The 27,099-nt window shown below is 36.2% G+C and overlaps 2 protein-coding genes and 1 long non-coding RNA gene across 4 annotated transcripts; 2 read left to right on the top strand and 1 right to left on the bottom strand.

Annotated features, from left to right (window-relative positions):
* The first annotated feature begins 209 nt into the window (after positions 1-209).
* LOC117794288 (rabphilin-3A) lies at positions 210-12,638 on the top strand. Its single transcript, XM_034634893.1, has 4 exons — positions 210-306; positions 8,405-9,791; positions 11,106-11,320; positions 11,925-12,638. Exons 1-4 carry the CDS (start codon positions 230-232, stop codon positions 12,226-12,228), a joined length of 1,983 nt encoding a protein of 660 aa, XP_034490784.1. The 5' UTR covers positions 210-229; the 3' UTR covers positions 12,229-12,638.
* A 321-nt stretch (positions 12,639-12,959) lies between these two features.
* Positions 12,960-18,681, bottom strand: LOC117794290 (inosine-5'-monophosphate dehydrogenase). Of its 2 annotated transcripts, XR_004618406.1 has the most exons (7): positions 18,589-18,681; positions 17,874-18,452; positions 16,426-16,576; positions 14,486-15,137; positions 13,784-14,324; positions 13,504-13,708; positions 12,960-13,473 (listed from the first exon to the last, which is right to left on the bottom strand). XR_004618406.1 is itself a non-coding variant. In XM_034634895.1 (6 exons), exons 2-6 carry the CDS (start codon positions 18,074-18,076, stop codon positions 13,603-13,605), a joined length of 1,653 nt encoding a protein of 550 aa, XP_034490786.1. In that variant the 5' UTR covers positions 18,077-18,452; positions 18,589-18,681; the 3' UTR covers positions 12,960-13,602. The 2 variants fall into 2 exon arrangements, 1 of the variants encoding a protein (XP_034490786.1); XM_034634895.1 differs by having other exon boundaries at positions 12,960-13,708.
* Positions 18,682-20,208: 1,527 nt separating this feature from the next.
* Positions 20,209-20,936, top strand: LOC117794318. Its single transcript, XR_004618408.1, has 2 exons — positions 20,209-20,268; positions 20,696-20,936. It is a non-coding gene; the product is annotated as an uncharacterized LOC117794318 (long non-coding RNA).
* Positions 20,937-27,099: the final 6,163 nt, after the last annotated feature.

The raw sequence follows: 27,099 nt of genomic DNA, 5'->3' as shown, positions 1-27,099 counted from the left end.
GATAGACGCGCACCAGCTGCGTGCGCATTTAGACGTGTTTCATTTTGTTGTTGTTTGCGTGTTGTATGCCGCAAACAACAGTTGAAATAAACAATAACAAGCATTTAACTAGAGTGCGCCTGCTGGCAGGCAACGTATTTTTTTTTAAATTTCTGTTATTTTTTTTGTTTTAAATCTTATATTTAATTTGTGTACATGAAAACTGTTAATAAGCATATAATGTGAGAAAATGGATTTCGCGAATCGCAATAATACGGCTAACAAGTTTGTCTGTCCCAGTGACAGGCAGCTGGCCTTGCGTGCCAAGTAAGTAGCAAAGAGCAGCAGCAGCAACAACAACAACAACTTAAGAGCAAGGACAGTACGGTGATGAGTGCGCTCAAAAGTAGGCAACATAAATTGTCAATGCAACAATTGGGCGCAGCTCCAAAGTCTGGTTTTTTTTTTATATGTGTGCGTGTGTGTGTGAAAGTTAAACAATAGCATTAACGTTGAATAAACGTAAGCAATGTGTACAATGTGAATGTAACGTGGTGTGCGCGTCATAAACAAAAGCTGCTCGCTCATATTGTTGTTCTTGTTGATATTGTTGTGCTGACTGATAAGGCGACAAGCGGCGCGCAACAGTTAGCGTTCAGCACAACAACAATAATAACAATATCAGCTCAACTGTCGCGTATGTGTCGACAAAAGCTTTAGTTATAATTTAATTAACTTTGACTGCGTCAGTCGCCGCTGTCCCTTTGCATGTGTCTGTCTGTCCGCCTGTCCGTCTGTCGGTCTGTGTGTTTGTTTTCGTGTGTAAGTGTACACAGAAAGAAAAATCCGAGCTTCCGGCACAAAATCAACCCAATGCGGTGTCAGAAGTACGGCAATCCCCAATTTTCTTGAACCAAGTAGAAAATACGTGATTTTTCTCAGCAATATTTTGATTTTCGGGGTCTGTTAAGATTTTTTTTTTTAGTTAAATCATATATATTCGGCTTATTGGATTGTTTTTATGTTGCGTCCTGCATATTGTCTTAATTTAACAATAATACTCTGAATATATTCTTAAAGAACACAATATATCCTTTTACTTATTTTTTTTAATAACGTGTATAAAAACACGTGTTAAGATCAAGAACTTTAAACTTGAATTTTAGAATGATTTTTGTCTGTGTATGTTTGATTAAGCTACATACAATGCTGCGCGTTTTAGCTAATCTTATATACACAAACACACAAACACACACACACACATCTACACCCGTGCAGTGACACACGCAGGAGGTGTGGGGGGAGCTAGAGAGATACTTTTGTCTGCGTGAGTTATGTATGAGTGTGTGTGTGTGTGTGTGTGTGTGTGTGTGTGTCATGACCATGAATTGGCAATGCGCCGTCAAGGACTCAAGAGAAGCAGCCAAAGCCACATGCTGTCCTTCATTGTCGGCCTAATCATAATTGTTGGTATGCCGCTGACAGATTAATTAAATTTTAATAATGCTCCAATTTATTTATGAATGCCAGCTTGTCATGGCTTATAACACTGCCATTGCAATGAATCTAAGATGCTCGCAACATGATAATTTATTGCAATTTAATGGCGACCACTCATATTTGACAGACTGACTGACACAGCCATAAATAGCGAGGGAGAGTTTTGTGTCTGTCCGCCCATTCATCTACATTTACAATTGTATTAACAATTCCACTCCCCACAAAACACACACAGACAGAGAAACATACAGTGGCTTTCAGCTTATTTGAACCACTACTCTTACATATTGCGAATTCTAAACGAGTTTATTGTATAATGATAATATAATTTTTTTAACTTGAGCAAAATAATTTCATACTATTTTTTATAATTATTAAATGTATCTGAATTAAGCAATGATATTAAAACATAATTATAAATGTAGTGGACCACATAAGCTGACAGCCACTGTAAGCACACACACACACACAAACGCACACCAGCGCAGGCAGCTAGAAGCATATGTTGTGTCAATGTTAAAATGTGTAGCATACTGAGAGGCGCAATCCCAGCTGACTGAAAATGGGAATTGAGCCTTACGCTGAATTAAATACAAGCACATACACGTGCAAGCACACTCACACACACACACACGCGCGCAAACAACATACCTACATACACCAATACAGAAGTACATTTATGCATAATGCCAAGCCGCAAAAAAAAAAAAACACACGTACACGCACAGCAGGCACGCCGGATGGCAGCTGTGTGGCGAACCGTTGGGCGGCTTGGCAGGTTTCAAGTGCTCAATTTACACTTCCGTTCGCTCATTTTTCGCAGTTACATTTCAAGTGGATATACATAAAATAGCATAGAAACAATGCCTCGGCGCAGGGAGCAATACAACAACAACAACAGCAACAATTCCTGTGCGTGACGCATGCACACTGGACACGGATACCGTTCAATGTGGCTGAATGTGCATGTCTCGCCGGAATGTAACGGAACGGAACAGGGAAGGGCACGGCGGAGTGGAGCGGGGCGGGGCTTGAAGTGGTGTGCGGTGCGGTGCAGTGCTGCCAGTTTAGCAATTTAGTTGCTAGTTCTAACAACTTTTAAAAAAATTTGCAACTTTTTTTTTCAAAAATTCTAATAGCCACAAATCTAGCCATTTTTAATTTTTCTTTAGCAATTTTTAGCAACTTTATTACAAAACTAGCATTTTTTCATTTTTCATAAGCATTTTTGGATTTTTAAAATTGATAGCACAAATTATGATTAATAATGGCTCACAAAAATATCGCAACTTGTATTTAACTTAATGGTTCGATTATATAAACAACTTAAAAGTGTTTTTACGATTGGATTAAAATGCCAAAAATTTAAAACCACTTTTTTAATTGGCACAAATTACTGGCAATAAGAAGTACGCTGATTTAAATGAAGCTGACGAGTTACATAGCATTATAAGTATTCTTTAGTTAAATGTTTATCTAATTGCTTAAAATCATGTTCCTTTTTAATTTAAGTATATTCAAGTTGGTTTATATTTTTTGTTAAATTCATACATATATTTGTTGAAAACGATCATTTTAATGATTTAGCATTTTCTTTTTATTTTTGCAATTTTCACATCATTTTTAGCAACTTTTTTTTTCAAATCTTGCTATTTTTGCTTCGAAGATTCTGGCAGCACTGGTGCTGTACTTGAAATTCAAATCAAGACAGCCGCATCAACAGCTGTTAATGCAAATGAGATGAACTGGGACAAATTACCTATCGCCTTTCAGACAACTTGCATCTTTTTGAACCAAAGTCATTAGAACGATAGAAGATACAATTTAAAAAAATAAGATTTGTAATTACAATTGATAACAATTGCGTTTTTAAATTACAAAATTTGATTTCGAGAAACCTTAATGTAACTCGATGTTTTGCTTTTCGATATATCGACAACTTGATTCTTTTTTTGCTCGATTTCACTTGTCGATTCACATTGCATTCAGAAGTTTATGCGGCATTAAACCGATTTAATCAATAGCGTTTTAAGCTGCATATCTTTTCTGATTTTGTTAAGTGACTCAAAAAAAAAATAGTCATGAGTCTTAAGTGCAATCTTCTGGAAATCACTTTTTCGCCTTAAAACGCATTTGAAAAGGAAGCGGATTACAAATGCGTTTTAACTCAACTCGATATCATTAAGGCGGACTTAGGCTGTCGTATAAGCCTGGTAAATATTCGTCGCGTGACGAACTATCGTTATGTTTGAATGAAAAATGAGTGTGCACACTTGTTAAGTGCATTTTGCAATTGCGTTTTAAGTGCTCCAAATGGGGCAAACAAATTATTAAATGCACGCGAAAGCAAATGCAAAAACAAATGCAAATTCCAAACGTAACTCCTTCATTGCCTGTTGCACTAAGTCAAAGGCCATTTGCAGCTTTAGGGCAGCTTGTACGACAGCTACTGAAACTGAAGCTCAAGCAGAAGGAGAAGCAGAAGCTGAAGGCCCTCAAGGCAACTGGCGAGGTTAAAGCACACAGATATACATATATACATACTTGTATGCTCCCACTCACAAACTCATAGAGTATGCGAATGTATTGTACATTCGAGAAAATAATCTGCCTTTGTTATATACATACAATTTTCAAATACTTCGTTACAATACAATAACCACTCGTAGATATTTCTTTTTTTTATATAGAACTCTTCATTCCGAGCCTGTTTCTTATTGAGCATAGGACTTTACATTTTTGTATAAAAAATATGTTTTTTTATACCCGTTACTTAAACAATAAGTAAAAGGGTATATTGTGTCCGTTGGAATTTATGTAACAGGGGGAAGGAGGCACCTCCGACCCTATCAAGTATATATATTCTTGATCAGCATCAACAGACGAGTCGATATAGCCATGTCCGTCTGTCCGTATGTCTGTCTGTCTGTCCGTCTGTATGAACAATAGGATCTCAGAGATTATAAGAGGTAGAGTCACTAAAATTTGGCACACAGATTTCTATATACCCAAATCAGATCAAGTTTGTTTCAAATTTAAGCCACGCCCCCCTCCGCCACCTCAAATCGGGAAAAACCACCAAACCGACAGTTTTTAGGACAATACATTTTTTTTTTTTTTGGTAATTAACGTTATATATTAGTAACATCTATTATCCCACTAAATCGCCGATTTAATGTTTTTAAAGTAATACAAGTTATTTCTTTAAAGTATTTTTATATATATTGAAATAAAAAACGGGTATCCTATGGTCGGGATCTTGACTATAGCCTTTTTCACATGTTTTTTTTATCTCAAAATTCAATTTTATTCATTGCCTTAATTTGTAACTTAAGTTACAAAGTTCTCTTACTTTACAAATACCTTTTCAGATATAATGAAACCATACCAAAATCTGCTTCAGATGCGGTGATTATCTTTCTCATTTGAATGTGATTTCTTTCCCTTAGCATATTTTTGAGATATTAAAAAAAAAGGATTTATTTTTATAGACAGGTCATTTGAGACTAGGGAAAAAATCCTGACGTGCTAGAGCAAAATGGACTTTAGATTCGGATTCAGCGAATCAAAGTACATAAAACCACGGGTAGTCTAATCTCCGACCCCCACACTTTTTATTGTGTGGCTGTTATCCATAGTTAGATTGTAAAATTTAAATTCAATGAAAAACATTTGAAATAGAGCTGAGGGACATCATATGGAGTGTGTATGTTGTACATTCAATGGCACGTGCAAGTCAATAAACCCGAGACACGACAAGGCAACGAAACGGCGGTCACAGTACGAGTAGTACAAGGAACACGAACAGAAACAAATACCAAGTGAGATTTGCATGTCAAAGTGTTATAGAGTGAACCTAGTTTATATGCATAAAGTTAATGTTACGCTCTCACCTGCGCTATTTATACACTCGCAGCAGTAATGCACAGTATAAACTCTTAATAAATTATACTTGTTTGGTAACGCCTTTCCTCTAAACAGCCAAAGACTTTTCAAGTCGTTACGAACTAGTTAAAAGCGAATCCAAATTGTGCCTGCATATCAATTGAGCAGGATATATGAAATCTATTAGTTTGAGTAAAATTTGGCAATTCATTTTAGGTCCTATTGAAATCACTTCAAAGTCATGAGAAAAAAGAACAACTAATTTGTAAGTCCATAAGCTCTAGTAGCAAAGCTATATTATTACGATTACTTAATACTTTTCAAAGTTTATAGTTCGACTAAAACCAGAACATCTTTAAAATTCAACAAGTTTCTTAAGTCGAAAGCTGGCACTTACGACCTTTGGTTAGACCCACAACGAAAGTTTTTAAACTTTAAGTGAACCTAAGTTCACAAGTTAAGTAAATGATTAAATTTTGAGTAGTTCCTGCAGAGCTTCGAAGTAAAATTAACAGCGCTTTATTTAACTTTACATTGAAGAAATAAGTTAAGCTAATGTTGTTGGGAAAATTTGCAACTTTCATAAAACTGTAATAGAGAAAGTTAAACTATAAGCAAAACGACCGCGGAATAAAAAACTTCATATAAAAAAAAACAGCGAATAATTTTTTCGCTTATATTTTTATATGGAGTTTTTCATTCCGCGGTCGTTTAACTTGCCTTTATAGGCCTATTTCGAGCAGACCAGAAAACGTTCTGGTAGGTCAAAATTCCATATAAAAATTTCGGTGCCGAAAAGAGAAAAAGAAGATGAAAAAAAGAAGTTTCCATAGAATACTTTCCGCCTGCGGAAATTTCTGGTCTACTCGAAATTCACATTATTCACATCACATTAATTTTATTTTTTGATGCTCCTATTATTATTTTGAAGTGAGATGAAAAAATACTATATGTATTTAGATTTTCCAAGTCTTGTTTAAACATTCTAGAATGCTCACAGGGATAACAGGTTTATCGAAAGATATGTAAAGCTGGATTAACGAAAAATATAATATGTAAGAATGTAAGAATGTTTATCTTTAGCATGCCGCAGATTTAATACCCTTGCAGAGAGCCGGAAATTTTTAAAAAGTGTTTTTTTTTTTATAAATCAACGATAAGTTATTGAATCCCATTGAAAAAGTGAAAAATATTACCAAAATAATTATCTTACATTAGATTCCTTAAAATGTTGGCTATCTTGCTATTTTGTCATTCTTTTGGCTTAAAATGAAAGCACAATTTTTTGTTTAATATTAAAACATCAGCAACAAATCATTGCGCTTATAGGCTCGTAACGTTTTTAACAAAAATTTGATCATGAATATTTTTTTTTTCGTGAGCCAGTTGAATCTAAATATCTCAATCAAAGCGCCAAATGAAAAAATGTAACGTTCGTCACGCTGGATTATTCCATAAACACTTTATGGAGTCTGCCGCATGGTGTTTTTTCACTTTTCGTGTCAAAATAATAATACTCTCTGCAAGGGTATAAAAAAAGGGGCCACCCTAATTTACATATGTTGTGTTTTGTGTGCGTGTGTGGGTGTGCGTGTGTGTGTGAGCACCCGTATAGCTGACAAGCGGCTGTGTATTTAATGCCATGTGTAAGTGATACCAAAGTGGCTATAAACGCGCAAGCCCAAACCCGTACACACACATAGCCGTAGTCTTGCCCGTAGCCGTAGCCGTAGTTGTAGCCTTACCCGAACTTGGCCCTGAGCTCTTGGAGCCCAGGCGACATTGCTTCTTAATTAACTTTGAACTTGACATTTTGGCCATGGAACTGAGGCTGTTGCTGTTGCTGTCACTTTAGCAGCTGCCCCAAAACAGCAAAAGCAACAACAACATGAAAACCGCATTAAGCAGCCAGCACTAATGACGCTCATTTGCCGCACACTGACCCACTACTACACTGATAAAAAAAAATTGTTCTAAAATCAAGATTTTGGTCACAAAACTAAGAATTTTGGTCTAAAAAATGCGTCGAGAACATAAAATTCATTTTAAATGAGGCCAAGTTCTTATTTTAAGAATAAATGTTCTTGAAATTACAATCAAAAAATGAAAATATTAAAAATTATTTTTTATGTTGATTTTATCCCGTCTTGTCTTGGTCTTTGGTTATTTTATAAATGTATTTTTAATTTGTTACGAGTGGGATTCGAACTGCTTCACACAACTGGAGCGGTTTCTTTAACCAGAGCGCCATGAAGCCACCATTTATTTCATATGAAATAGTGCATATTTATACTTTCCTAACAATTTAAGATTTTTATTCTTGTTTCAAGAACTTTGATTTTTTAGATTAATGTTCTTAGTATTAGTAGCCAAGGCTGCAAACCGATTCTGAACCGAACTTCGTAGAACCGGTTCGGTTCGAGTTCTTAAGCAGCCTGAACCGGATCATGTACCGAACCCTTCAAATTATTTACTTTGAAACCCGAGCCTAAGCCGAACCGCTTTCTAAAATAAAAGGTTCGGTTGGAAAAAAAAATAATTACATAAATTTTATGGTTTTCTTATATTACGCAATTATTTGAGACTTTGGCTTAAAATAAGTCACACTTAAATCTACAAATAAATTTAAATTATAATCAAAATTTGATTTCTTAAAAAAAAATTGGTATTAGTTCAAAATGTAGAGAAAAATTTATAACAATACAAATATTTTTTGTATGAAATTGAACCAAGGTTCGAACCCAAACTTTGGGTTCAGCGGGTATATAAACCTATTCGCGAACCGAACCGATGTCTTGCTCTATGGCTCGAACCGCCGAAACGAACCTTTTACAAAATTTTGGAGGCTTGCAGCCTTGTTAGTAATATAGTCTTAAAATGTGCTTATTTTAAGAACAAAATATTTAAGATGAGTGCTCTTGACTTTAGAAGTTGCTCTTTTTTTTCAGTGTAGAGTGTAGCACCCACTCTCTGCCTCTCACACACACATATGCGTAATTATTGACACACTAACAACCTGTTGTTGTTGTTGTTGTTGCAGATTGAAAGCCGGCTGGAGCAGTTCAAAGACCAATGAACCCTTGCGGCCCGAGGAGCAGGAGGCCATAATATCCGTGATAAGGCGCAATGAGGAGATCGAGATTGCGGAGCGGCAACGTGTTGGCCGTTTGGTGGAGCGTGTTGAGAAAATCAAGTTGCATGCCGTGGAGCGGGGTCCCAACTGTTGCCGCCTCTGTGGCGACACATTTGGGCTGTTGCGGCCGCAGCGCATCATCTGCGAGGATTGCCGCAAGTCCGTGTGCACCAAGTGCAGCGTAGACATCAACATACGGTATAACAATAGCGAGCGGACGCGTGAGATTTGGCTGTGTCGCATTTGCTCGGAGACGCGCGAGATGTGGAAGAAATCGGGGGCATGGTTCTTCAAGGGATTGCCCAACTATGATATGCCGCGCAGTGCCAGTGCCACGCCCACGCCCACAACACACACAGCGGGCGCCAAGGGACAGGCGGCCGGAGTGGTTGGGGGAGCGGCAAGTGTGCGTGCGGTGCAGAGTTGCCACGGCACGCCCACCCGGAGTGGTGCACGCATCAAGAAGCTGACGATACGCGTCAACGACAGCAGCAGCAGCAGCAACAGCAGTGGCAGCGGTCACTCCGAGCCCGAGGATGAGCTGGATGGCGTTGGGGCAAAGGGTCAAACACCTGCCACACGGCTGCAACGGGATGAGAGCTTTCGATTGCGCGCTTACGGCTCCATACGCAGTTTCATCGATGGCGGCGAACGCAAGTTGTCCAATTCGTTTTTCTTTGGCCGCCAGCAACATCACCACCACCAACACCAGCAACAGCAACAGCAGCAGCAGCAACAGCAACAACATCAGTCCACTGACTATGACAACATTAGCATTTCGAATGTGTCCACTGTGGCGCATCTGCGACGTGAGAGCAGCTGCTTAAGACGCAGCTCAATCAGCTCATCGTGGTCATTTAGTGACAGCTCCGGTTCCGGCAATTCGGCCACACAATCCCAACAATTGCAGCCTGCACAGCAGCAACAACAACAACAACACTGTCGTGATCCGCTGTTAGGTTGGCTGGAGATTGCGATTAGCTATCGCGAGAGCTTCCACAGTCTGGACTGCACGATGGTGCGGGCCAGAGATTTGCCAGCCATGGATGCCGCCGGTTTGGCCGATCCCTATTGCAAGCTGAACATCATAACGCCCGAGGCACATACCAAATATACACGCTGGCAACGCACCAAAACTGTCCACAAGACCCGCAATCCGGACTTTAATGAAACCCTACAGTTTGTCGGCGTTGAGCCCGATGAGCTCGGCAATTCCCTGCTTTATGTGGCTCTCTTCGATGATGATAAATATGGCCATGATTTTCTGGGTGCCGCAAAGGTTTGCCTATCCACGGTGAGTTTCCAAATCGGTTTCTGAATAACGCTTAGATTATTGAAAATTAAGTGTCAATCTATTTTGGGGGAAAATAAAATACGTAGAACAAATTCTCGGGATGTATGTAATTTAGAAATTTTGATATTTACAAATTGTAAACCATTAATAACAAAAATTTAGAAAATTTTTTAAAACTCATTTCGAGTTTAAAATACTTCAACCAGGGACCAAACCGATTTTAATTTTTGAATTCAACTTTTACAACATACACGTAACAATTGATTAAATGTATTTTAAATAAATTCTAGCATTTTTTACTGGTTAACTTATCAATTTCCAGTCCGTTAACTTTTATGGATTTTCTTTTGAATGCGACTTTTATAAAATAACAAGATTTTGAAGGCCGAGCAATATAAACCACAGTATACAGTATTTACAACAGATATATTGACCAGTTGCTTTCAATGCATTGAAAATACGCTTTGACTATACAATTTGATTTGGTCTGACTGACTTTACAGTCATTTTCGCCACTTTTTTTTACGCCTTTCATACATACAAAAACATTAAAGTTTACGGATCTTAGAGTTAATAAAATAAAAGTGTGGTGTCCGGAGAATATATTTAAATGTCCGAATTTTCGCGTTGTCCAAATAAACAAACCTCCGAATTATCGAAATTGTACTGTACTATAATTTGTATTTTAAAACAAAAATTGAAATGTTATCATTTATTAATTTTAATCAAAAAAAAAAAGAAAAAATTTCGTGACAAGTACTTAAGTTCAAGCAGATCTTAAGTTTCACGCCGCATTCCGATCTCGGAAGTAATACGTTAATTTAACATGTATATTTATATATAATTTTGAAAAAGTTAAGAAAAAAAAAATTTTTAATCACAAGTTACATTTATCGAGTTACTGGGTCCAAACTAACCCATGGAGCATCAGATGACGAAAAACAACTTAAAAAATGTTTCGATAATATGGTTGTTTATTAATTTTTTTTAAATTAAGCTTAAATGTTTTTTAGCTGTTCTTTGGGGGACCGAATACATTTGTCATCATTACTCAAGAACGCTTAACGGTTAAGGTAAAGTTTCAAGGTTACGATTTTAATCCCTGGCTAGGACAGTTAAGGACCTGGGTACAGGTTATCTCGTAGTTGCCTTTAAGAAAGCATTGGTTTGTATGCATATATGCATAGATTTGGGTACCGGGTATCTCACGGTCGAGCAGACTCGACTCAACTGTAGCGCACCTCCAGCTTCAAATGTCATATCTAAACGTTATACTCGATTTGTGTAGTGATCTTTGTAATTTTGTTGTTGCAGGTGCACAGCACATCGCAGTACCGCATCTCGGTGCCGCTGGGCGTGGAGGATCAGTACAGCAACGAGGCGGAGCTTGCACAGAGCTGGCCCAATGGCAAGATGCTCATCTCGTTGTGCTACAATACGAAACGACGTGCACTGGTTGTCAATGTGAAGCAGTGCATCAATCTGCTGGCCATGGACAACAATGGCAGCTCCGATCCCTTTGTCAAGCTGTAAGTACAAATTTCTCAAAATCCTCGAAATAGTTTAGATCATAAGTACGTCCGTCCGTACTTGATTGATGTGCACTACATTTCTTAAATTGGGGTTGAATCGATGTTAATTTTAAAATTCTGACTGACCATTTCTATCATAGCTGTATAATAGTCTGATTTTAACCAAACTTAGTCAGAATATATAAAACTGTATCTAATATATAGCTTGCTATTTTTTTTTTTTTTTTAATATTTCCAGAAACTACAGAGTTTTGTTTACTAAACTATTTAAAATTTTTTTTTTACTAAAAGTAGTTTGCTTCAAGTTTAAAAATTAAAATTACAAAAAAAATAATGTTTTGGGATTAGTTTATGATTTTTGAATACTTAAAGTAGTTTCTTTCGATCCTTTGCAGACTTGAATTAATCCCAAAACCTACCTAAAGTATCCCAGAAAAATCTCATTTTAAGATTTCCAGGATTGCGAAAGCGAACTTGAAATGAAATATTATTACTCAGTTTTATTACTCAGGAATTGATTATCCACTGTTGAAGTACGAAAATCTTGATTTTTTTTATATTCAACTTTAATCAGTTGTGTATTTTATTTGATTTGTTTTAGACAACTGAAACCGGATGCGCACAAAAATAAGAAGCACAAGACGAGTGTCAAGTGGCGCACTCTGAATCCCATCTACAACGAGGAGTTCTATTTTGAGGCCAGTCCACATGATCTAAACAAGGAGATGCTCATACTGACCGTGTGGGACAAGGATCTGGGCAAGAGCAACGACTTCCTTGGCAGCCTACAACTGGGAGCCCAAAGCAAAGGCGATCGACTGCAGCAATGGCAGGACTGCATCCGTCTTCCCGATCATTTTCATGAGAAATGGCATTGCCTGGCCCCTGACAATCCAACGCATTAGCTCCAATCCGATTCCTCCCAGCTTTTATATATATACAACCTTACACAATACATACATATACATATATATATATATTTTTGATATGCCTGCATGCATGCATGTATGTGTGTGTGTGTGTGTGTGTGTTTATGAGTGTGTGTGCGTGTCTTTTTAGTCTCTCTTTAATGAAATCGCTTTGCATATCATTTTGCTCAAAATAACTTAATTTCCTATGTCACACGGTTGCTTCTTCTTACACACACACACACACACACACACTCACACACAGAAGCACTCAAATTCACACACATATACATATATATTCTGTATATATACATAGCTTTGTTTAAGTGTCCTTAAAAGGGTTTTTTTTTATTTTGCACAAATTTTTTGTCAAATATCTCAACTTAAAACTACAAAAAAGTAATAAAAAGCAGGAACAAAAAAAAAAGTAGAAAACGAAAATCTAAATAACTAAAGAAATTACTTAACAAATACAAAATAATATTTTTGATTAATGTATTTACTATTACAATTATTATTATTCAAACTATTCTCTCAGAGCACTATATTTATAATACCCTAATCTTTAATGGTCAACAGAAAAAACGTTAAAATATAAGTCAAGCATTTGCCGAATGTAATTTATTTATATATATTTATGTATGTATATGTACAAATAAATCAAGAATCAAAATTATAATTATAAATATTATTATAATAAAAAAGGGATAATCATGAAAAAAATTGTATTGCATGGTATTTTGTTTGTATATATATTTGTTTTTTTTTTTATTTGTAGGTGGAAAAGGAATGATCGCTGTAAAAACCGTTAGCGTTTAAGTCGCCATTAAAATAATTTCAAGCGTTCTTCTTTCCAGGAAAATGTACATTTAATAAGTTTTGGCATATAGAGTTGATATCTTGTATATAAGTATATATATACGACTTATATAAGTATGTTTGCCTCTAGTGGTTTGACTCCATTCAGCTGCTGGATAGATTCAAAAGATTCGACAATTTGATTGATCCTAGATGATCAATTTTTAACAGTTTTAGAAAGAAGCTTAAGAACTATATAAAATTTTGGAAAATGGGCATTTGCATAGATCACATGCGACGTTTTAGGGATGCGATTGCAACGTTCTCTCTATCATAGGATCGCTCTAAGAATTCTCGACTTCCACAGTAGGCAAGTCGATGGTGTTGTTGCTGTTGTCGTTGTTGTTGGTGGTGTTGTTGGTGGTGTTGTGGGTGTTGTTGGTGGTGTTGTTGGTGGTGTTGTTGGTGGTGTTGTTGCTGCTGCTGCTGCTGTGTTCTGGGTTGTTGTTGTTGCTGATGATGATGAGCGCCCACTCCGCCGCCAGTTAACGACGCTGCAGCGCTTGTTGTATGTTAGAAGAGACGCTTCTCATAGCTGAAAAGGCCGTGCACGTTGCCTTCCAACTGGGCCGAATGTGTGCGCTTCATGAAACGCAATTGCCCATTATAGATCATTTGTCTGTGATAAAGATACAGATACAGATACAGTTACAAATCCATATGAATATTTGACTATAGAATATGAATCTCTTACCTGAGTTTGCTTATCGAATTGGCGCCAATGTCCTGACAACTATGCTGCAGTCCGCACTCCAAATACGGTAGATAGCGTAATACGGAGCCCTTGTCCACAATGCTACCGCTGACACCCTGGGCAACCTTCATCTTATCCATTTCGTTGTGATAGTAACGCGACATGGCAGCACCTTTAGCATCGCCACGTTCCATGGCCTCCAGTGAGCCCATGCCTCGGTATTTCTTCAAGCGCACACCATCGGAAAAGAAATATTCGCCAGGTGCCTCCGATGTGCCCGCCAATAGGGAGCCCATCATAACGGCACTGGCACCCAGCGCCAGAGCCTTAACAATGTGGCCAATCGATTGGATGCCGCCATCGGCAATGACCGGTACACCAAATTGTTTGGCAAATGTGGATACCTGATAGACGGCGGTGGCCTGGGGGCAACCACATGCCATTACCTCCTGTGTGATGCAGATGGAGCCGGAGCCCATGCCCACGCGTAGTCCATCAACGCCGGCATCGATGAGGTTCTTGGCCTGGGCGCGTGTAACAACTGTGAGGTGTGGCGGGAAAGATTGACGGAGACGGAGACGCAGACGGAGACGGTGGGTGAAGGGGGAGAGGAGAAGGTATGACGATATACAATATATGTTAGTATTAGAGGATAAGCATGCCAAAAATATAAATATATGAATATGTATTTGGGTTAGTTACCATTGCCACCAATGACCTGCAGATCGGGATACTTCTCCTTGATGTACTTGATCATCTCGACCTGGTAAATGGAATTGCCCTGCGATGAGTCCAGTATGATGACATCCACGCCATTTGCCACCAACAGTTGTAGACGTGCCTTATCCTCGTTCCGTGTTCCAATCGCGGCGCCGACAAGCAGCTGCTTATTGGAATCCTTTGATGCATTTGGATAGGAGCGTGCCTTTTTCAAATCGGTGCGTGCAATCATTGCAACCAGTTCACCATTCTGATTCACAATCGGCAATTTGCCCTTCTTGCTCTTCTCCAGTATGGCATTTGCCATGGGCAATGTGATGCCATTGGGTGCGGTTACCAGCTCGGTGGTCATGATATCGGCCAGCTTCACCTCCGGTTGATTCTCACGGAAATCAATGTCACGTGAGGTGACCATGCCCAACAGTTTGCCGCCCAGTTTGCCATTCTCGGTGACCGGATAGCCGGTGAATCCGTTCTTGCGACGAGCCTCGAGCACATCGCCAACGGTATTGGTCGGCGACATCACAGATGGATCACGCATAAAGCCATGTTTGTATTTCTTAACCTTGTGCACCTCCAAAGCTTGATACTCCGGCGTGCAGTTGTGATGGATGATCCCAATGCCACCACACAGCTGCGCGTGGGCGCCAAAATATACATTTGATGCATTTTTTTGTTTTGCATGTGTTTTTCAATTTAGTTTTGTTTTTTGGAAGGGAAACATTAGCGATTATAGAGGCGCATAAGAGTGTTCAATTACAACCACAACTGGAGCGACACCGATACCAAAACACCAAAGGCGATGTGCATCGGCCGATCGTTATCGGTTATCGACACTTAACTGCATTGCTGCACACTACAAGGCTGCACACTGTATCGATTTTCGAATTCGAATTCGATGTCATTGCGCAAATCTAACACTTCTTAACAATTTCCAAATTATAATTGGAATTATTTCCCATTTAAATCTCGATTTTAGTTAATTAATGCAATCTGATTGGCATTCGATATTCGAATTCAATGTCTAACACTTGACTTTTTCCAAATTTTAATTGGAATTTTTTCCCCATTTAAATCTCGATTTTAGTTAATTAATGCATTCTGATTGGCATTACGAACTGTTTCGATATTCGAATTCGATGTCATTGCGCGAATCTAACACTTCTTGACATTTTCCAAGTGTTAATTTGAATTTTTTCCCATTTAAATCCCGATTTTAGTTAGTTAATGCATTCTGATTGGCATTACAATATAATTAATGATTTAATCATTTTAGATTTGACTTGATTAGATCAAAAAATGTTTTGAATACAAATTTTAGTATTATTGCTTTGTTTGACAGTTGATAAAATTGATGAAATTGCAATTGTTAATTTGAAAGCTGATGTTAAAGTTCTTTGAAGATATTAGACTTCGACAGTCAATGCATTATGATTCGCATTAGAAATAATTAATTATTTAGTGACTTTTGATTAAACTTTTCTAGATCACAACATTTTTTTTAAATATTAAGTTGATATTATTGTTTCGATATTCGAATTTAGTAATAACATTTGATACTTGACATCAATGGCATTGGGAATGTTTATGTGATAGCATGTTTAAACTTTCTATAGATTTTAGATTCTAGAACATTTGCATTACAAATAATTAATTGATAAATGACTTTCGGATTTGAATTGACTAAACCACAAAATGTTTCGATACTCGAACTTCAGATTATGACAACGCAAAAGTTAATTCGAAAGCATGTTTAAGTTATTTCTAGTTTTTTGAGATTCTAGACAATAATGTGTGGTGACTTTTGATTTGATTTGAGTAGACCGCAAAATGAAACCAACACACAACAGATTTGCAGCCTTGTTTGTGGTGTCTGTTGTTTTGTTTTTGTAACTTTTGTAAACAATTTGTTTGCCACTTACCGCCATTGCTATGGCCATCTCCGATTCGGTTACCGTGTCCATTGGCGAGCTGACTAACGGTGCACGCAATGCGATTTTCTTGGTTAGTGGAGAACCAAGATCAACATCCTCGGCGGCAAAGTTTATATAGCCGGGTAATATAAGAAAATCACTAAACAAAGCAAACAATTGTCAGATGAAGATGAGATTGTGTCGAGAAATATTTTATGTTACATACATTGGTTAGATAGGTCATACCATATATGAGTATTATATGCAGTGTTGCCAACTTAACTTCACTCAATTCATTTGATTTTTTTTTCAAATTATGATGATCAAAGGAATTATATTGCCTTCTCTGATATCTTAGTGTAAATACAATCGGACTGACACACGGACAGGGCTAAATAGATTAGATTTTTAATATTGATCTAGATTATATATAAGGGTGCATGCATTTTTTCACAAAAAATTTTAATCTAAATTCTTCAAGATTTTTTACAAAAAAATGATAGGTTTTAGAATCAGTTAAAAGTGTTGTTTTATACTAATAACGATATAAGGAGTTGATTAAAAATGAAAACTTGAGATTTAAAATTTTGAATTTTCGAAATTTCAAAGGGGGGACCCTTACCATCGAAATCGAATCTTGGTCGAAAATAATAAAATTTTCTAAATGAAAAAAATTGAATACAAAATGAATTTAGAGGCCAAATCATGGTCAAAATGACATTCCGCTTGAAAATCTGTTCAGTTTTGCTTAAGTTATGGCACTTTGAAGTTGGTCAGACTTCGAACTAGTCACTTTACAAGTCAAAATTTTTATCCAATTCTTCATGATTTTTTACAAAAAAATGAAAGGTCTCAGAATCAAGTTTAAAGTGTTGTTTTATACTAACTACGATATAAGGAGTTGATTAAAAGTGAAAACTTGAGATTTAAAATTTTGAATTTTCGAAATTTCAAAGGGGGGACCCTTACCATCGAAATCGAATCTTGGTCGAAAATAATAAAATTTTATAAATGAACAAAAATTGAATACAAAATGAATTTAGAGGCCAAATCATGATCAAAATGACATTCCGTTTGAAAATCTATTTAGTTTTGATCAAGTTATGACAGTTGAAAGTTGGACAACTCTTTGACCTAGCAACTTTACCACAATCGTTTCGGTGTTCGGGTCTTGACAGAGAATTTTCATTCGGTTACGGTTTCAGTACCGGTACTAAAAATGAAACGGTTAGTTTCAGTTAACGGTTCCTGTACCGGATTCGGTGTTATTCCCTGGTCGGAATTATATCCATATGCCTGTTATATATGTACATTTAACTATTTTTAATAGATACAGGGTATAAAATCAACCTAATAACTAATTAGCCTCTTTTAGTTATAGCCTTTGAAGGACCTGAAGAGTTGGCAACACTGATTAACTGTCCAGTAAGAAACTGTCAGATCCTTCAATTACTTACTTGTAGGTTAGGCCATCGCCATTATTAAACAGCTCATTGCAGCTTAGCCCATCCTGGAGCTGCTCCATATTGTCAGCTACATCTGCTGGGACGTCGCCGCTGCCCATTAAGCCATTGACTCGTGCCTTCAGGTTGACGCCAGCATTATTGACGTCGGCGTTGGCGTCGGCGATTGCGACTGCGACTTCAAAGCTGCTTGCCATGCCGTGCGTTCAACTTGAGCAGCAATTGATGTCAACGGCAACGACGACAACGACAACAACCAAGAGCAATACAACAACAGCCAAGAACAACAAAAGCAACCGCAAAAGTAAACAAATAAATATAGGCAGACAGCCGACAGACAGTCTATAATAACAAACAACACTCAAATTGACTATGTCTCTATTTGATATTGTTAATTATCACTGCTGCTATTCTATATTTTGGTATATATATATATAAATATATATATATGTGCGTTTCCTTTTTCACAGATTGCAGATTGCAGCTTGCAAGCGTTGCTGTTGCTGTTAGGAATATCTTGTTCAAGATAACAGTTAAGCACAATTCAATTGCAATTGTCAGTTATTACGTTGCCTTTGACAAGTGAGAAAAAACAATACAAAAAAATAAAGAGGGAATAAAAAGGGAAAAGGTTAAACGCGTCAATTGAGCCAACATGAGAATTAGCCGTAGTAGCCTGTCGATTAAAACACGTGGTTTTTATATTTACCCGTCCAGCAGCTCCTCAACCGAAAGCATCGAAGTATGGCTATTCACTGTTCCCTTTGAGCCCATGGAGGAAAGCATGTTGCTCATCGATATATTGCAGTAGTCGATATTACTGTTAGCGATGTTTCAACATGCACCTATTAATATCGCAATGCAGTCATTCTAAATGGGCGCTAGTTCAAATTTTAAATTATATAGATTTTTTTACCAAAATATGCTTAATAATTGACTTACTTTTAGTTAGTAAGCTACTTTCATTTTATTCACATGGATAAATTGTTTAAGTGAACATTAATAAACAAAGTGGTATGCACTTTTAATATAAAAATATGTTTTTGCTTGCGGCGATAAAATTGGAGAAGTCAGCTGCAGTGCTGCCAACTTTTTAGAGGAAAAATGGCTGTTTCTGTCTGGAAAAAATCCGAGAAATTGCTGAAATTGCGATGAACAATAGCTGATTTTCAAATGTAGTAGCAGTGCTGCCAACTTGTCTTAATAGTCATCTCGCAACAAAAAACGGGCTGGCAGGCTTGGATCAGACTGTTATCCATTTTGAATTAATTTTTTAACAATTTTTTAGAATTCTTTTAAGAGTTTTTTAAAATTTTTGGATGTAACTAATTTAAATTTTATTACACAATCTCTTCCCTTGTGGCACAACGAGGTCCCAGCATTTATAAAAAAAATTGCCTATATTTTATCTAATTTCGAATAAAATTGTTTTATTAAACTGTTAACTTTTTGCCAAATTATCGGCTAAAAACTAAAAAAATTAAATTGGACTATACAATATTTTCCCAAATCAGTCTCTAGCTTTTACATGGATATATTAGTAATATTACAAAGCTGGGTTGTGTATTGGATGTACAATACTCAAGCTTTATCCAATGCATGCACAGAGAGCCTTAACGAAAATTTGAGTGCTGCCAACTAGTTTTAAAAATCATGTCGCAACAATAAACGGGCTGGCAGGCTTGGCTTGGAGCTTAATCACAATATGAAAATGGGCTCAAATCGGAGACTCCTAAAATGTTAAAAGTAGAGTTTTAAACTTTTTTATAGTTTTTGTTAGAATTTTTTAAATTTAATTAAATTAAACTTATTTAAACAACTTCTTTTCGTGAATCTCAACGAACTTTCAACCTTCAAAAAATGAAAAACCTTTATTCAATCAAATTTGGAACTAAAAATTTGTATTAAATTGTTAATTTGTTCCCAAATTATTGAGAAAGAACTAAAAAAATTTAAATTGCGCGCCGCTTGCAATTGTGACCATAACAGAAATGACATCCAGTGCTGCCAACTTTAAAAGGAAAAATAGCTATTTCTGGCCGGAAAGCATTTAAATTGGATTTTGCGTGCACTTTTCATGATTTTAGAAAAAATATATATATATGAATATATCTTTATTAAATTTTTCTAGTAATCGAACTTTGAAAGTAGCTATAAGAAGCTAAGTTGGCAACAGTGATGATAACTGTTAACAGAGCAATGTTACATTCTGTTAATGTTTTTCGTGTTGCATGCTTTTAAGCGCGCCATCTATAGTTTCGGCCTGCAAACGAACTACCCGAACCAAATGATGAAACGAAACAAGAAAACGAAAAAATTTCTCTCTCATTCTTAAAATTTCACTCGCCGCGAGCTGTCGTCGTTCGCGCCCGGATAACGATATATTACAGTTGGTTTTTTGTTGTATTTTTTTTTTTACGAATTTGGAATATTGCTGCAAATATGTATATGATTATGAATAACAAAGTTGTGGCCACTGGCAGCAGCATTAAAAAAAATGAAGTGCATATTAGTGCTATTGATATTTTGCTTTATTCACATAGCAATTGACAAGTGCCCGGTTGTTCGAAATAGGCGCCAAGACGTCAGCAAGGACGCTGCCGCTGTCGATGTCGCTGCCGGTGTCGGCGTCGTCAACTAATGCAATTGCGTTCATTTGTTGTTGTTGCGCTGCGTGCGGTTGACCCCTCTCTCAGCAGCCCCCTCCGTCCACCCACCCACCTTAGCCAGCAGCAGCTTCTGCAGCAGTGGCAACAACAAATTGTGATCGCAAATCGTAATCGTAATTTTTGTTTTTGTGTTTGTTTCTGTTGCAGATTTTGTATTTGCAAAGTGACGTGAGAAAATGTGACAAGCAGCAAGCAAAACACATAAGAAATATTCAACTGAAAGAAGAAAAAAATAAAGCCAAAAGCGCTTTAATTTAAGCCTAGGATAAAGCTAAGAATGTATTGTATCTAAAACGGAATTAGCGATACCCCGCAATGTGTTCATGTGCCCCTATTCTAATCTAAATCATAAGTGCTACAACCTCAACCAACAACAACAACATAGAATAAAAAAAAAAGAAAAAGAAATTCATCCCAATTGTAAATCAAATTGAATGTAAATGTTAATTAAGCACAAGTATCTAAGAAGTGTGTAAAAAGTATCTGCATACATACATAAATACAAATGTATATTGCAGCAAACAACAACAACAACGGATTACATCAAAACAAAATAAATCATTTGCTGCATCTTCAATTTAAGTGAGAGGTAACACTTAAGAGAACTGCTAAGCTAAATATAACAACAATAAACACACAAACTGTAACTTAATACAGAGGTGTAACGGTTAAAGCTCTGCTGGCAGAGCCACAGAGCATGGATTACGCCTTCATCATAACAGCAGCAGCAGCAGCATCAGCAGCAGCAGAAAAGCTCACAAGAGGATCTAATTAAATGAGCGCCAGCCGGCCACAAAAATGCCGCCGCTGCAAGGACGTCGACAGTTAATGTAAGTACAAATAAGAGAACAAAAAAAAAAACAAAAAAACAAACAATATTTGGTTGAATTAAATTTAAAGCATATGAACACATTACTATTACTAAAGTAACGGTAACGGTAACATACAAGATGCACAATGGTGGTTGAATGTATCTGTAGTGGGGGTAGTGCGCTTTAACTGGGGGGTCAAAGCACATGTTAACCGCGAACGGCCCTTAGTTCGTTGGCCTGGCCGATATCTGGCGCTCTCTGTTTATGAATGAAACGCAACGAGGAAGCAATGCTAAATTCAAGAGAGTCGCAAAAACTGCCAAAGAGCAGAGCAGCATTCAAAGAGAGCGCGCAATGCGGAACGCAATACTCAAGCACACACACACACACACACACAAACAGCAGTCATGCATGCTGAGAGCGAGTAAGCGAATGAGTAAGAGAGCAATCAGAAACGTCAGGCACTGGCACGACGCGAGTTCATTGACCTTTGCTATTGAAATTTTTGGGCAACGATACAGGCACACACACACACACACACACATCCATGCTTTTGGAAAACACACGCACGCATACAAATATAAATGCGCTTTTATTTACACATTGATAAACAATCGACTGTTGACTTGCCAGTTGCTTTGGTTGTTGTTCTTGTTGTCGTCGTAATATTTTTTTCTTACGTTATGTTTCTGCTTTTTGTATGCTCTTTTCTTATGCTCAAAATCTGAGAATGCATTAACATGTGACTGTGCAACTGTGTGTGTGTATGTGTGTGTGTGTGTCTGTGTGCGCGCGCGCTTTGTAATGTGATGCAATTTGACACAGATTGAGATAATGATCTAACCCTTTGCTGATACCTCAACAGCATTAGATAATTACTATGACTGTATGTTTGTATGTGTATACCAAAATTAACACATGTTTGTTTATTTGTTAGAGATGAATTTCCCAAAACAGTTTCAGTTTTATTTTAAATTAATTTATATATATATATAGTATATATATATTTTTTAATATATATATTTTAATTAATATAATTGATAATTTTTTTATTTTAGTTCATGAATTATAGCGCCTTTAGTGTAATTAAAGTTAGCATGTTAATTTTATATCTACAAACATACGTTTAAAACCCAAATAATTTTTTTTCTTAAAAATATAAATCCTGTATTTTTTGAAAATATTAAGTTTATTACCTAATTTTTATTTTTTATTTTAATTAACTACTTGTGTCATTAATAGCATAAAATTTATTTGTATAAATTAAATATGCTTGTGGGGCTTTTAGTTTTTTGTAAAAATCAAACTTCTTTATTATTTATAACTGCTATGTATTAAAAAAAAATTGAGAAAGAGCATGCAAGTTTCGTTTAAGCCGCTTGGGTTTATTCTTCAGTCTTCTTCCTGATTGTTTTGCGTGTGTGTTCATGTGTATGTGTGCGTGTGTGTGTATAGTGAGTGGTTGACACGATAAGGAATGGTAGGTAGTTATAGAATGCTTGCGAAGCAAGAGAAAAGCCAACTAAGAATTATGCTTTGTTTTTATTATTTCTTTCGACATTTAAATCAAACGAAATTTTGCCTGTTACCAAGCACAGAATGAATGTACTCATAGTAACAAAAGCACAACCCAAAAGATACATAAATATTTCGTGGATGCTGCTGCGTTAATTTAAAAAAAAGCAGTCGCTTATATACAGATAAATGTATGTATATACCCGACAAAAGGTTGAACCTTCAAAATTGGTTTCAATGTCATGTAACCCCCATGTTACAAGCATGTAGAATGTATGTTACAGCGAGAGCAGCCCAAAAAAAAAGAGGGAGGAAGAGTGCGCATACGCATGCAGCGACACAGACACACACGCTTACACACTCGCACACTCGCACACTCACACACTCGCACAGTTGCCAGAGCACCCAATTATGTATGAGGTAGGAAATGCCCATGCACTGAAAAGCAACGTTCGATATTCGTTCAGTGGGAATGATTGCTACCCAAACTTCTTCCAGTTCAGAGCTCATCATCCACAACAACAACAACAACAACAACATCTTCATCTCTCTTTTAGCCGGCAAACGGGGGATGGCACTAAGGAATGGACAGTCACATCAACAGGGAGACAACAACAACAAGAACAACAACAGCAGCATCAGAGACAAGGGCAAGGGCAGCTGTAAGCTGTAAGCTGGTGTTTTACACTTCACACAGTGGGAAACCCGCTTAAATATCTGCTTTTAATTCAACTTTGCAATTCGAATTTCGAATATGGACATTTCCTTAGCCCCGTTACAGTCGTACGCCAAAATCTGACAAAAGCATAGAAACAAGCAAAATTTTTTAAAAGTTTTTGATAATATCTGATTAATTTAGTTTAACTATAGTTACTAAATAAGATGAAAACATTCGACCTCTCCGACTAAAAGATATAAGCAAAAACATGCGATGACGTTACGTTACAAATAGTTGGTTTAAACATGAAATTGAAAAGCGCAAAATTCTCCGAAATTGGCCAGACTTTTTGCATAAAACTTTTATATTATGATTGGAAATATTGTAAGTTAATTTAATTTAACACCATTTCCCCGTTTTTTCGTTTTATCCTGAGTATGACACGCTACGTTATATGATGTGACGTTACATGAATTTCTCTATAATTTTATTGGGGATTGATGAATGCATAAATTAATATATTTTTAGTTCTTTGGTAATTAAAAAAACTTATATGAGAATTGAAGTGCTTTTTTTTTTTTTGGCATTTTCATTTACTTTTTGATGATGGAAAAGAGATTTCGTGAAATAATCGTTATTATACATACTCTCCATATTGTAAATTAATTTTTAAGAAAACTGTCAAAAATATAGAAAAAGTCACTTTATTCAAATTTGCAGTCGGTATTTCCATTTTGTCCTTATAATCAGGAATGTTCCAAAAATGTAAAACAACCGAATACCAAAAAAAAAAAAAAAAAAAAAATGTAAGAGTTTTTAGTTGTTTTTCGGTTGTCTTGTATTACTGGAACAACCCTGAATATGTTTGCAATTAACTTTTATTTTGATTTTAAAAGAATAAATTACAATTTAATTAATGAAAATTCTTTTATTAACATTAAATATATAGATACAAAAATTGACAGACGATGTCTTTGATGCTTTCGAGTATATTAATTAAAAGCAACTATTCTTGCATTTTTCTCCCACTGTTCGTCATTCAGCAGCATTAACAATATTACGTATACGTTGACGACGACGTCGTCGATGTCGATGTTGATGTCGACAACACTTTGTTATCTTTTTGTTTTATTTTGCTTTGCATTTTAATCAATGCCAATGAACTTGACGTTTATTTAATGCATGTCCGCGTTTTATTCGCTCGCTCCTCTCTTCTCGCTGCTCTCTGTTTGTTGCTGACTGCTCGTTACTCGCTACTCGATATTTTCAACTCGCAGAAAAACTATACACCTGCTGCTCACCCACACTTATCGGACAGAAGTTATGTACAATGAATTTAATACATATAATTTTATACACACATGTACATACATACATACATACATATATATTTAATATTGTATGCACATATGTACATATTTATATATGGGCGTAGCCAAAGTTCGTGCGAAGGGGGCCGAAAGATTTGTTATAAATATATATTATATATATAAGCAATATAACCTCGTATTAATAAAATACATTATTCTGACATGTTCTATAAATTTCCCAAGCACCGAAAAAGCAATTGCATATTGTCCGAAAAGCCCACAATAGTTTCTTTCAAATTTCAAAAATATTGAATTAGTTTTAATTCATTTATTGACTAAATAAAATGACATACAAGTGTGCTCCAGAAATCTCTAGAGTTTTTGTAGAGAATAGCAGTTCAAAATGTCGGTGTGGCCTAAATATTAGAAATTTAATTTTTTCGAACATATTTTCGAAGTCAAAAAAATCGGCTGCCTTCAATTTAACTTACACTTTTAACCAAATTTTTAAGTTTAGGTTATTTTTCATAACTAAAAAATTCACAAAATATATATTTTATGCATTTTTATTTAATTTGAAAATAGTTTAACTCAATTAAAAAAAATATTACATTTTGTCAAATCGCTCAACAACTTTTAGACATTTTGACGCAGGACCACCAAAAATTGCTTTTGGTTAGATTTGTAGAACACACCTAATAAAGTCCATTTTAAATGAATTTATTTTGTTGTATCAAGTATATCAAATATTAATAGTTTTGTAAATATTTGAAATGAATTGAATGCATTTAGTGCAACTGTTTGTCGTGTCCTATATCCCCCATCCCCCTGCCTACGCCCCTGTGTTCATATGTAGTTGCTTGATCCCACTCTCCTGGTCTGTGTGCTTATCGCTATTGTTGTTGTTGCTGTTGTCATTGCTATTTGATAGCAGTGACAATACTTTCTAGTATAGGCAGCATAGGAGAAGTTTGCCTGGAGACTACACACACACACACACTTGCACACTAACACACACACACGCACACTAACACACACAACAAGTCTGTAAGAAAACACATACATATAAAGCGAGAGGTCAGCGCCTCGACAAAGTACGCGTAGTTCCATCGTTAGTTATATTATTGCCTTCCTCCAGAGTCAGCTACCTCAATTACTCCGTTATTCAAGTCTAGCATTTTATAAGTATATATGTATTTTATATACATTTGAATAAGTATTCAATTGCAATAAATCCATTGAATCATTTAGTATTAGCACTTCAGTTGATATACACCTATTATTTAAAGTAGTTTTCTTTCTAATTTCTGGTTTTAAATTATCAAGTATGTACGACAAACTAAATATTGCATATTCCATCATGTATCTTACACTCTTTCTAAAGATTTAATGCTATTAACATATTTGGTTTTTGACTGTTTATTCTTATAAGAAAATTACCCAAAACCCACCCGGAATCTTTTTTTTTTTAAGTTATAGCTATGAAAAAAATTACATTTCATCCTTTTTTTATATTAATATTTATAATTTTATCTTAGCTTGATTGAAAATCCATATCTTTAAACAACAATGTATTGGATGGATTTTCTATGGCTCGAACTTCAAACCGAACTCTATCCAAATTTTTGGGGGTTTTGCAGCCCTGAAAAATATAAATATTATTATAGAATATTAATAAAAATAATAATTGTATGAAATTTTAATTCAACAAGATCAGTTGACAGACGTCGATGGATAAGTCGATAACTGATTAGTTAAAAAATTTCCTCTGCAAATATTTTACAGTTGTGTAATCGATAATTGGCTTCTAATCGTTGTCATCGTTGGAGTGACAAATGTCACAATCAGGGTCCGATTCCAGGTCTGAGTCATAGGGGAAAAATTGGATCCGACTTGGTATCAAATTCGCATACAATCTTTTTTTTACCAAGCACATTTGTCGAGCTGGCCATTTGTTGTTGTTCTTGTCGTTGTTTGTGAGCTTGTTGCAATTTTCGTTGCTTTCTTTAAAGCAGCAGAAATAGTGAGATCGGTCGATCGATCGGTCAGCGGCTTAATCCCCCCCCCAAACGCTGTGGAATGTGCTTACATTTCATACCTCACATTTAAATACACATGCATACATACATACATATGCTTAAATCGTAGATACATTCATAAGATTCATTTGTAATGTGCAGGAATCTGTGTTTTTGTTTTTTGTTTTTGTTTCTGCTTCAACTTCTGCTTGTGCTTCTGATCCTCATCTTTCTTTCA

The sequence above is a fragment of the Drosophila innubila genome, chromosome X, assembly GCF_004354385.1.
Source record: "Drosophila innubila isolate TH190305 chromosome X, UK_Dinn_1.0, whole genome shotgun sequence".
Lineage (NCBI taxonomy): Eukaryota > Metazoa > Arthropoda > Insecta > Diptera > Drosophilidae > Drosophila > Drosophila innubila.
Note: the sequence above shows the minus strand (reverse complement) of the source record. Positions and strands in the feature narration are given on the sequence as shown.

What these genes read in the sequence shown, in the direction of transcription:
- LOC117794288 (XM_034634893.1), top strand. Translation starts at nt 230, where the DNA reads ATGGATTTCGCGAATCGCAATAATACGGCTAACAAGTTTGTCTGTCCC. An exon ending in CAGCTGGCCTTGCGTGCCAA is followed by an intron (nt 307 to 8,404) that starts GTAAGTAGCAAA and finishes TTGTTGTTGCAG; the next exon opens with ATTGAAAGCCGGCTGGAGCA. An exon ending in CAAAGGTTTGCCTATCCACG is followed by an intron (nt 9,792 to 11,105) that starts GTGAGTTTCCAA and finishes TTGTTGTTGCAG; the next exon opens with GTGCACAGCACATCGCAGTA.
- LOC117794290 (XM_034634895.1), bottom strand. Translation starts at nt 18,076, where the DNA reads ATGGCAAGCAGCTTTGAAGTCGCAGTCGCAATCGCCGACGCCAACGCC. An exon ending in AGATGGCCATAGCAATGGCG is followed by an intron (nt 15,138 to 16,425) that starts GTAAGTGGCAAA and finishes GCCCACGCGCAG; the next exon opens with CTGTGTGGTGGCATTGGGAT. An exon ending in GCAGGTCATTGGTGGCAATG is followed by an intron (nt 14,325 to 14,485) that starts GTAACTAACCCA and finishes CACACCTCACAG; the next exon opens with TTGTTACACGCGCCCAGGCC.